The sequence below is a fragment of the Sceloporus occidentalis genome, unplaced genomic scaffold (genome assembly GCF_023333645.1).
Source record: "Sceloporus occidentalis isolate IW3139 unplaced genomic scaffold, rSceOcc1.0.p SCAF_1, whole genome shotgun sequence".
NCBI classification, from domain to species: Eukaryota; Metazoa; Chordata; class Lepidosauria; order Squamata; family Phrynosomatidae; genus Sceloporus; species Sceloporus occidentalis.
The window spans coordinates 48,411,005-48,423,040 of record NW_028316981.1 but is presented as its reverse complement, the minus strand read 5'-3'; the positions used below and the strand labels follow the sequence as shown (position 1 = coordinate 48,423,040).

At 40.8% G+C, this 12,036-nt stretch overlaps 1 protein-coding gene across 2 annotated transcripts in view; it reads left to right on the top strand.

The window, feature by feature from the left end:
• The window catches only part of LOC149321366 (SLIT-ROBO Rho GTPase-activating protein 3), a 264,346-nt gene that overhangs the window by 219,383 nt on the left and 32,927 nt on the right, over nucleotides 1-12,036 (top strand). Inside the window, exons 12-15 of one of the 2 annotated variants that reach the window (XM_089520382.1) lie at nucleotides 1,408-1,438; nucleotides 2,219-2,279; nucleotides 3,041-3,118; nucleotides 7,909-8,043. In XM_089520382.1, the coding sequence (XP_089376508.1) occupies nucleotides 1,408-1,438; nucleotides 2,219-2,279; nucleotides 3,041-3,118; nucleotides 7,909-8,043 (305 nt within the window). The remainder of the gene's footprint in view (nucleotides 1-1,407; nucleotides 1,439-2,218; nucleotides 2,280-3,040; nucleotides 3,119-7,908; nucleotides 8,044-12,036) is intronic. The other variant, XM_089520374.1, reaches the window with a different exon arrangement.

Sequence of the window (12,036 nt, the reverse complement as noted above, 5' to 3'; positions counted from 1 at the left end):
CCTTCTGGATAGATCTTGTATCTGGAAAAGTGTACAGCTTCTAGGTAGAGTTGCACTCCCTCTGATAGAATGTGGGGTTTGAGATTATCCTTGATCCAGCTTTGAGGTCCATGTGACCATGATTCAGTGCCAGTTACCAACTTTGGTTGGTTTATCCGCTGCAGACATTGGAGTTTGTGCTCTGGTGATTTCTTGGTTGGATTACTGTAATGGATTATACAGAGGTTTGCCGTGGAAGGTTCAACATATGCAGAGTTGTGAACAGATGCATAGATACTGAGGGAGTTGCCCTGATTGCTGTTTGCTTCCATGTCCAATTCAAGATGCTGACTTTTATTTGAAAAACCTTAAATCAGGGATTAGGAAAGTGCATTTATGGATGACACAGCTTTACAACCCTCCAACTTCCAGGAAAGACAAGAAATAATTACTGAAGTTGGACAGCAAAATCTATCATATGAGATGGTTGGTGTGATGTATAGAAAATTTGGTGATGAACTGCTACAGTAGCAAACTTGCAAAGTAGAATAGTGTCACAGATTGTGCGTACACACACACACTGTGCAAGAAGAATACTCATTACTGTTTCACCACCACAGTCTATTGCCAGAGATAACAAAGTTATAGTGATCACTATCTGGAATTAGATATGTGGAGATTCAAGCCATCAGTGGCTACTAGCAATGATGGTTATACATCACCACTATATCAGAGGCAATGTGCCTCTGTCTATCAGCTGCTGGGAAGCATGAGACAGAGCATCCAGTTATGCTCATAGGCTGGATAGTCTTTCTGTAGGTAATGGTTTATGCATGTGACTGGGAGACTGAACTAGATGGGGCTTCTCTCTGGTCCATAATCATTCTTCTCAGGCTCCTATGTGAAATCCAAATAAAAATAATCAAATAAAATACAACTATAAATTGAATCCAAGTATAAAATAATATGTGGATAATAGATAAAAGAAAACAGCTCCACCAGTCAAAAAAATGAAAACAAAAACAAACCTTACCAAAAAAAAAGATACAAAAACAAACCAGGTGCCATATCAACTATATGTCAAAAACAAGACGTGGCATTTCTATTATCTGAAAAGATCCTCTTTTTTTACTAGTAGGGTAGTGATGAGGAAGTCTAGATGAATTTGGAGACCTAGATGATGGGTCTGTTGGAGGAAGGAGAATGGAAATAAATTCTGACAGGAAGCCCTGGAAAGTCCCTCACTGAGGCAGAGGGGTTGCATACTAAGCAATTATTATATGGAGTGTTGGAGCTTGGACTAGATCTTTCTAAGCTGCCATTGCATTTGAGCTTTCATAGCCTCTGGAGGATGTACTTACTTTAACTGATCTGTTCTTGCTTAACCTTTTCTTTTTTCCCTACTTTGCTGCTTTACTTGCTTATCAGAGGAAGAAGGAATGCTCGAACAAGAAATCAGGTATTTACTAGGGGGCCCCCTATCCAGAAACAAAAATGTGTATATAGTAGAAGCATCTGTACTAAACTGAGGAGATGCACTTGTAATCTTGTGGCAAACATGTCTCAAACTCTCTCCTTAGACTAGTTCCCATGAGTGCTGAGTTAGCAATGGATAAGTTAGTCCAAACCTGTGCAAGGTCTCTCTCAGACCAGCATTTCAGATATGTTTTTGTGGCGACTGAAAACATTTCTAATGGTATAATCAAGCAGCAGTGAAAACATTTTGAACATGTCAGTCTTCCAGACAGGTTGGACTACAGTTCCCACCATCCCCAACCAGCATGGCCATTGGGAAGGCTGGATGGGAGTTTCAGTCCAACCCATCTGGAGGTGCACCAGCTTGGACAAAGGCTGTATTGCTAACTTTCACCAAAGACCTGGTCTGGCTCCTGCCTACACTTCTGTAAAGTTTTAAGTTATGATCCAACTGCACCATTTCCATGTACTGCTTCAGAGTAAGTCAGGTTGATACCAGGATCCAGCTTCACATATCTCATGTCAAATGACTTATATCAAAACTGACAGTATGCATGATATATGAAGCACTGTTTGCAGAGGGAACCCCTTGTGATAGTGGTTATCTTAATTTCTTGCTAATCCTGTGACTAAACTAACAGAGTTCGTTCTTCATTCTGGGGTTTCTTGCACGATCTTTGCTTGACTATGTTTCTTAAAACTTTGACTTCATCATTCAGTTGGTATGCTCATTTTTAAAAAAAATGTTGATATTGATTTAAAGGATTCAGGACAAGCTATTCCACTTGTGGTTGAAAGCTGTATTCGGTACATCAATTTATATGGTAAGTTCATGTCATCCTCTTCCTGTAAACTGTGAGATTAGATGGATCCAAGTCTTAATTAAAGCTGTTTATAATTATGATTGATTTAGTATCGAAACCAGAATGTTTTCTGAGTGATAACTACTTGGGCTGTATGAGTACTAATGGGTCAAATTGTGTAAATTGTGCTTGTGGGAGATATTGCGTGCAGCCCTTTCACCTACTGCAGCATGTCGTCAACCATGTTGGTGCTGAAGGATCAGCATTTATTCTAGGACAGTTCAGATGATGTTAAGGCATCTGAGACATTTTCAGCTTACTTGGACACAGTTACATAGGGTGGGAGAAAGCCTTAGTGAAAAGATGTAACTTCTGAAACTAACCTTGCCTACCCTAGTACTGAAGTGTTTAAAATGTTGGCATTATACCTTTGCAAAGAGATATTTGGAAAGAGAGATAAACTGATTATCACTTGTATAGCTGAATCTTTTCTTTCACTGCAAAAGTTTGGATCAACAGAGAGAAGGGATATCTAACAAGGGCTCAGGACACCCATCCCCTGCCCTGCTGCCATTTATCTTGAGCTCAGGAAAGGTACTTTTGAGTACTGCCACTGGAAGAATCCCCTGCCCAACCTGGGCAAAGTAACTTTCTCAAGCTGTGATTATTCCTATATACAAAGTATAATTGGATATACTTGTACATGCCATGTATAATTACTCTGAAAGCCCCACTAGCATGCCCTACAATAGGTCTTCATTTCTACTATTTGTTTATTTTAGGTCTACAACAACAGGGTATTTTTAGAGTTCCTGGATCTCAGGTTGAAGTCAATGATATCAAGAACTCATTTGAGAGAGGTATGTGAGTATCCTGTGATTTTTGTAAGTTTACTTGGTACTGTTTTCCTTTCAAGTTTGTCTAATGTGCAAACTCTAGTATTTGTTTTGTCTAGAATTTGTTTTGACCAATCTCTTGAGTGTATCAGTTTTAAAAGGTGGCAATGGGATACAGTACTTTTAATTTTCCATGCCAGAATAATAATAATAATAATAATAATAATAATAATAATAATAATTTGTTTTATTTATATACCGCTATTCCAAAGATCATAGCGGTGAACAGCAAGTAAGCTTAATTAGCAAGTAAGCTAATTTGCCCCCAACAGTCTGGGTACTCATTTTAGCGACCTCGGAAGGATGCAAGCCTGAGTTGAGCTTGGGCCCTTTTGCTGGTCTTGAATTCGCAACCTTGTGGTTTTGAGTGAATGGCTGCAGTACAGGCATTTAACCACTGCGCCACCAATGTACTCAATTTCTAGGTCTTTCAGAAGGTAATTTGAAAGCCTATGAGGAAGGTTGAACTTGATCAGGGTTCAAGGATTTTTCCAGGGTAACTATCAAAACTTGTTTTTAGTGATCCAGGTTTGATAAGACAACATGGGTATAACCATGAAGAGAAATGCCATTACAATGTGCCAAATGAAGTTTCTCTCTCTGCTTCTTTATAAAATTCTTACATGACACCATTCCAGTCTGCTTGTATTAGGAACAGGGAGCCTTAGGCTCTCCAGATATTGTTGGATTCCAGCTCGAAACAGTACAGTCAGTATGGCTAATGATCATGGTTGATGGGAACTATAGTCTAACAACATGGGAAGGGGCACTGTTCTCTGGGTTTCATTAAGACAAAATGAGTTTAATAAAGGGGGAAATTAGAATGTGTTCACATCTACAAATAAAGCAGATAAACCTAAGGGGTAAAACAGATCGCCCCTTTGTGCCACCTTCCAGGTGGCTTGGGAGCATGGTGTTTACATGCCGCACATTCTCAAGCTGCCTGGAAGCCACCCAGCCATTCACACTCTGCATGTTGCCTGAGTGTCATGAAGTTGGCTTCTGGTCATGGTACAGGCGGAAAAGCTGGCTTATTGCTGCCTGAAAAGGGAATGGCAATTACCGCTCATTTTTTGGGCATACGGTTACAGCAGCCCCAATTCAGCCTCTGAAGGGGTGCCTTCAAGCCGCCCCTTTTGCCGGTCTATTTAGTCCTAACTTTACAGATTCAGGTACAGATAAACCTAACCAACTTTACTGTTTCCCAGACCCATTGCTCAGATGGACGCTGATGCACATTTGTGCCGTTATGTTCTGCCGTAGGTTTACTCACACACTGAGTGGGACAGAGCTAAACTTAGTAAGGCATAGAACCATGAAAATCAACAGTTTGAGTTAGTTATGACTAGACTGTCCCATTTATTTTGATGGGACAATCAAAATAAGCATGACTAAGTCTAAATCTGATATGTTGTATTATATTTATATGCAATAGCAATGACAAGTACATTTCTATACTCCTTATCAGTGCACTCAAGCCCTCCTTAAGTGGTTTACAATGTGTAAGCTAATTGCCCCCAACAAGCTGGGTACTTATTTTTGTGACCTCAGTAGGATGCCAGGCTGTCAACAGTGAGCCCCTGGCTAGTATTGAACTCACAGCCTTGTGGTTTGTGAGTGAGTGGCTGCAGTACAGGCATTTAACCACTGCGCCTCACAGTGGTTAGTTATTGTATGCCAATTACATGTTCCCTTTGTTAAGTGGTGTTGCATACATAAATGATCTCCACAGAGGGTGGCTGAAAGAACATCAGGTGATAACACACATTGGGCTTCATAAAAGAGATAACATTCTCACTATCTTTTCAGAGTCTTTTTTGCTACTATGGTGTACAATATTTTCCTTTGAAAGACTATAATGTTACTTTTATGAAGTAAATAGTTACACTATGTAGTTGACATTATAGTGTCAATTTTAAAGTTGCCTTCCAACTCCAAGCGATCTTGGATGAAACAGATTTTCTTGACCCATTTCAAACTGGCTTCCGGGTGGGCTATGGAGTTGAGACTGCCATGGTCGCCTTAGTCGATGATCTCTGTCTGGGCATGGACAGGGGAAGCGTGTCCCACTTAGTGCTTTTGTACATCTCAGCGGCTTTCGATACCATTGACCGTGGTATCTTTCTGGAACGCCTGAGGGAGTTAGGTATCGGGGGCACTGCGCTCCAGTGGTTCCGTTCCTACCTCTCGGGTAGATTGCAGATGGTGCAGCTGGGGGATGTCTGCTCCGATAAGAGGGCGCTTACATCTGGTGTCCCTCAAGGAGCTATTTTGTCCCCCATGCTATTTAACATTTACATGAAACCGCTGGGAGAGATCATCTGGAGACACGGGGCGCAGTGTTATCAGTACGCTGATGACACCCAGATTTGCTTCTCTGTGTACCTGACTGATGCAGTGATTAGGAATGGCATCTCTCCTCTAAATGACTGCTTGGAGTCAGTAATGGGCTGGATGAGGGAAAACAAACTCAGCCTGAATCCAGAGAAAATGGAAGTACTAGTGATAGGTTCCCCAGGCCCGGGTGGTGCAATTTGTCCACTTGTCCTGAATGGGGTCACACTCCCCCTGAAGGACTCAGTTCGCAGCTTGGGAGTGCTTCTAGACTCATCGCTCCAACTGACATCTCAGGTGGATGCGACGGTCAGAGGCGCTTGTTATCAGCTTCAGCTGATACTCCAGCTGCGACCCTGCTTAGACCGGGAGGACTTTGAAGCTGTAGTACACGCTCTGGTAACCTCTCGATTGGATTTCTGTAATGTGCTCTACATGGGTCAACCCTTGTACCAAACCCGGAAGCTTCAATTAGTGCAGAACATGACTGCGAGATTGGTCACTGGCTGTTCCAGGGCAGACCATATAACACCTATCTTGAAAGATCTCCATTGGCTGCCTATTCGCTTCCGGGCCCAATACAAGGTGTTGGTAATTACCTATAAAGCCCTAAATGGTTTGGGCCCAGGGTACTTGGAGGACTGCCTCTCCCCATATAATCCACCCCACACACTCAGGTCAGCAGGGAAGAATCTGCTGAAGGTCCCAACTGCGCAATATGCGGCGACCTCGCAAAGGGCCTTTTCCATCTCGGCCCCAAAAATGTGGAACAATCTTCCTGACGAGCTCCATTCCACCACCTCCCTGGACCTTTTCAGAAAGAACCTTAAGACCTTTTTCTTTCACTAAGCTTTCCCCTCATGAAATGTGATATTATGCCCTCTCCCCCTATTGTGTAACGATTTTCGCAATGTTTTTGGATCAATTCAACCAAGATGGCTGTGTAATAGCTTTTAATGTGATATTTTTTACATTGTTTTTATCGATATGTATGTATTTTTATGTTGAAATTTTAATCTGTATGCCGCTTTGATCATCGCGGAAAAGTGGGATAAAAATAAAATCTATTATTATTATTATTATTATTATTATTATTATTAATATTAAAGTAACTTTACTCGTTGAAAGAAATTAAATAGTTTTAGTTCCTATTTTAAAAAACCCAAATGCTACAAAACATTGACATGAAGTATAAAACACTATTTTTTCATTGACCTCACATCTGATCAATGCCCACAACTGAGCATAAGATGTAGTATGAACCAATATTTGAAGTGGTGATGATATTCCTCTTCTACCATTTAGTAAGGCCATACACCAGTAATAATAAAATTAACTAAAAGTTATAGTTGCACCGCAAAAGAAGTGATCTCTTTTCAAGTTACGATTGCAATGTAGTTTAGTTAAACCATTGTTACTGCAGTTAGGAAATAATTATTTTCTATTTCTTTAATTCTTTAATTTATATCCCACCATTTTCCCTCTACAGCATCCAGGGCAGCTAAGAAAGATTTTTTTAAAAAAGGATATAGTTTTAAAATTATACGGAAGACAACAACAATTACATGATAGTTCAGTTAAAAACACAAGATTAAAATAATGTAATACACAGTTGAAACATAATTAAAAAATGAAAAGCAGATAAAAAAGATAAAAACACCATTCCATTAAAAGGGATGTCCCTGGGGCTTCAAGCCCCAAGGACACCCCGCGGCGGCGGGGAGGAGGAGAAAGGGGCCGCTTAGCCCCTTTCTCCTTTGGTCCGCTGGGCTCAGCTGTGTGAAGGCTGCGCCCAGCGGATCAAACCAGGAAGGAGCTCCGAAACGGAGCTCCTTCCTGCTCCGTGTTAAGGGCGCACTAGGCGCCCTGGCGCGGAGCGAGGACGTCACTTCCGCACCGCCCCATATAGAGGAGGCGCGGTTGTGACGTCCTCATGGCGGCGGCCGTGTGGAACGGCCATCGCCATTTTGTGCATGCGGAGCGCGCACTAGGGTTAGGGTGGTGCGGAAGCACCACCCCTTTCTAACCCTAGTGCGTGCTCTGCGCGCACAAAACTGCCCATTTGTAACGGGCCAGGAGATTCTTCCTAGTATTGAGGTGGAATCTCTTTTCCTGTAGCTTGTATCCATTGTTTCGTGTCCTAGTCTCAAGCTTTCTCCATCCCCAATATGACAACCCTTCAAATACTCAAACAGAGCTATCATATCACCTTTCAACTGGCTCTTCTCCAGGCTAAACATACCCAGCTCTCTAAGTCTCTCTTCACAGGGCATGTTTTCCAGAACTTGGGCTATTTTGGTCACCTCCTCTGGTCAAACTTCAGCTTGTCGACATCTTGTCAACTAGTTATCTCTAGACTTTGGTCTTACCTAAAATGGAAGTAGAATCTAATGTTAGAAATAAATCTTTTCACTATGCAGGTGAAGATCCTCTTGCTGATGATCAAAATGAACGTGATATCAATTCTGTTGCTGGGGTCTTAAAGCTGTATTTCCGGGGATTGGAAAACCCACTCTTTCCTAAGGAAAGGTTTCAAGACTTGATCTCTACTATAAGTAAGTACAGTAAATGTCTTATAATAAAACCAGCTTCTTAGATTCTGCATATTGTGCTCTTTTGTTTTTCAAGGTCTTAGGATGTAAAGTTAAGGAAGTGCTTGCTTATTTAAGTCTTAGCTGACAATTACTGGACAGTTTGCATCTTATCCAGTGTGACCTGAGGTTACTTCAGACCACAATGACTTCCCTCATATCACTCCCCTTTTCAGGACATTGAAGTTCCATTTTTACTCTTAAAATTGTAAAATTTCTCATGTATTCAGATGCTAGTCTGTATTATTTCAGATTACTATTTCGGGGCTGGACAACAATGTTTCCTCAATGGTTTTTATTCTTTTCTTCTTCACTGTTTTTTGGGTTTGTTTTTTTTTTTTTTTTAGCCTACTTGAGATAGTTCAGTTCATCTGAAGCCTGTGGGTATTCTAGTCATTTATGTTTAAAGAGCCATTGATTTCAACACAGTCCATTTCCAAGTAAGTTGCCATACCATATCATACTACACTGTTATAATGCTATTATTCCACATTAACTGCTATGGCTGCCTCCTGTGGAATCTTGGGATTTGCTGTTTAGGAAGGGGCCTTTACAATTCAATATAATTGACTCACCCAAGATAACCCATGAGTTTCCATGGATGAGCAGGGAGTCAAACCCTGATCTCAGAATCATAGCCCAATGCTCAAACCACTACACCACACTGGCTCTCTCTATATGATACATATAATCAATTCATTGGGTAGAGGTTTTTGCCCTTGCCCTCAAGTACCATCAAATACTTAGTAGTTCACACATTATTCTCTAGCTCCTAATAATAATAATAATAATAATAATAATAATAATAATAATAGGGATTTATTTCTAGCCCGCCCAATCACAAAGAATCCAGGTGGGTTACAACAATAAAATACATCAAGTTACAATAGAGTTAGAGGGGGGAAAAATCAAACCCTAGACATCCCCCCACCTGCATTCCCAGTACTAAAACAGAATTAAACAGTAATAGTATAAAAACATTAAAAACATTAAGGACATTAAACAGAAAAAATAGGCAGAAAGATAGGCAGGGAAGAATAGACAGATGAGGGGATAGATATCTCTATATCTGGGGAGGGTAACTAAGTTGGAAAGGCCTGCCGGAAGAGATCCATCTTAAGTGCTTTCTTAAAAGCTGTCAGAGTGGGAATGTGACGGATCTCCTCCGGCAGGTCGTTCCATAGTTTTGGAGCAGTAGTAGAAAAGGCCCTCTGGGAGACTGATGTTAGCCTAGATTTTTTTTGGCTGTAGTAGATTTCTTCCAGAGGACCTTAGTATCCATCTAGCTGCTCTGTACAATCTTCCAGAATAGTAATGTATTTTAGTCAAGCCACTAAAGAAATGGTTGCCAAATAATGTATGACTGCCTTGGACTACTGAACAGAAACATGCTATTGTGTGCCTTCAAGTAACTTTCAAATTATGGTGACTCTAAGGCACAGGGTTTTCTTGACAGATTTGTTCAGAGAGGATTTGCCTTTGCCTTCCTCTGAGGCTAAGAGAATATGACTTTTTCAAGGTCATGCTTGCATTAGTGGGTTTCTGTGGCTGAATGGGACTTGAACCAGCAGAGCCCCCTCTCCAGTTTATCTGCCATGGTCCAGGCCTCAGAGGGAGAGAAAAACTGCTGGACCTAATACCTTCCCCACCACCATTCCCTTATCCCTTTGTGTCATGTCTTTTTAGATTGTAAGCCTGAGGGCAGGGAACCATCTAATTAAAAATACAGTGCGCCCTTGCTTTATGTGGGGGATCTGTTCTGGATTCCCCCGCGTAAAGCAAATTCTGCGCATGCTCGAGCCCATTTAAATTAATCCCTATGGGATGTGCCGCCCCTTCCTCCCCGTGTGGCTTTCAGTGTAAGCCACGTAAAGTGCGCTTGTGTATGATGTGGGCGCACTGTAATAATAATTGTAAGCCACTCTGAGAGCCTTTAGGACTGAGGGGTGAGGTATAAATACTGTAAATAAATAAATAGTCCAACACTGAAACCACTACACTACACTGGCTCTCATACAGGGGGTTAGACTGGATGGCCCTTGTGGTCTCTTTCAACTCTATGATTCTATGATAAAGGAACATACCACACTAGAAATCATGGTTATGTTACAAACGCCTGTGTGTACATGTGCAAGCATGTGCATATTTTTCAATATAACAAATTTAGGTTGTGTGTCCACATGTTTGGAACTACATCCCCCATAATCCACAACCAACATGACAATTTATTAAGGATAGTGGAAATTATGGTTCAAAGCATTTGGAAAGCACCATGCTACATATCCTTGCTCTATTTGAGCTCTGATTTAAACAGAAGAGTAAATTGTCTAAGAGCTCCTCAGCCCAACTGCTGTCCTCCTCTTATCTAAAATTATGTGCAAGGACAAAAAATCAAGAAAAGTAGGAGCCAGAGAATGGCCTTTATCACTTCATGTGCCAAGAAAGAGAGAAAGGCTAACAGTGCAGAGCAGCCTTTTTCTCTTTAGATCTTGAACTGTAGCACAAGAGAAAGCTGATTTGATTTCCTTTGGCTCATGCTAACTTATGTTGAATGGCTTTTGGCAGCATTTAGTGTTGTTCATGTCGCAGGGCATTTGCATACTTCAGAAGTCTGCAGTGCCACATGATCCATTGCTAGCTGCATGGTTGGTTAGGAAGGCAGTGTCTCTGTCTTCCACTCTCATAACCAGCAGAAGGCTAGCTGTTAGCATTGGTTGGAGTGAAGATTATAGAATTAACATAAAAACTTTTCTTGTGTGGGAGACAGTAACAAATGTGAATAACTGTGAATTGAAAATGTTACACTAGGGTCATAATCAGATGGTAGGTGGATCAGTTATAACTGCACCCCTGTGTCTAAAGTGCTTATAAAGGCTGAGTTTCCCTTAGCTGAACTGCTTGGGATTAGAAGTGTTTTGGATTTTAGAAACTTTGCATGTACATAAAGAGAGATCTCGGAAATGGGACTCAAGTCTAAACATGAAATTAATTTGTGTTTTCCATATACCTTTTACACACAGACTGACGGCAATTTGATACACAATATTATAATAATTTTATGCATGAAACAAAGTTTGTGTACACATTCAGCCATCAGAAAACATAGCTGCCAGTATCTCAGCGACACATGCAGACAATTTTGAATTTTGGAACATGTTGGATTCTGTAATTCCAGATAAGAGATCAACATATATTTCTAACAAATATTTCTCATTTATTGACCTCTACTTTGAAGAACATTATGGCCCCCAAGCAGCATGGATTGATCTGTCTGTCTGTCTGTCTGTCTGTCTGTCTGTCTGTCTGTCTATCTATATTAAAAATAATATAAAAGTTATAAAAGGAATATGAAATTATTCTTTATTTTGTTTAAATACCTGTTAATGCACAACTCACCCCCACCCTGTGTTAATATTGTAAGGCTGCCAGAGGGAAATGTAGCTGAACTAAACTATAAGATTACTCTGAGGCAAGATGCACTTATCTAGAAAAAAAACCCTAATTTCCTTGATTTGTTTATACTCTTTACAGAAGAAGGGAGTTTGTCACAAAGTGCCTGTTAAACTATGGAGTTTTGTAGTTTTTTCTGGGTTTTTCAGGCTATGGAGTTTTGCTTCCACAGGATTCTGCACCTGTGGGGATACCAGTCTCTGGGGGAAAACAGTGGGAGAAAGTTATTGCCATTATGTCCTTCTTGCAAACGTCCCAAGAATAATCTGGCTGGCTATAATTGAAAACAGTGTGCTGGAGCAGATATGCATTTTGTATGATTTTGTGAGGCTGTTATGTTCCATCATACTTGCATATGAATAAGTCTTACTTTTAATTGGCTTTCTGTTGAACTAGCAGCTTTTTGTGCACCGTTTATGACTGAGCTGCCCTCCTGCAACTTTTAATTGTGAGACCATTAAGAGGTGATATGATAGCCCTGTTTAGGTATTTGAAGGGGTGTCATAT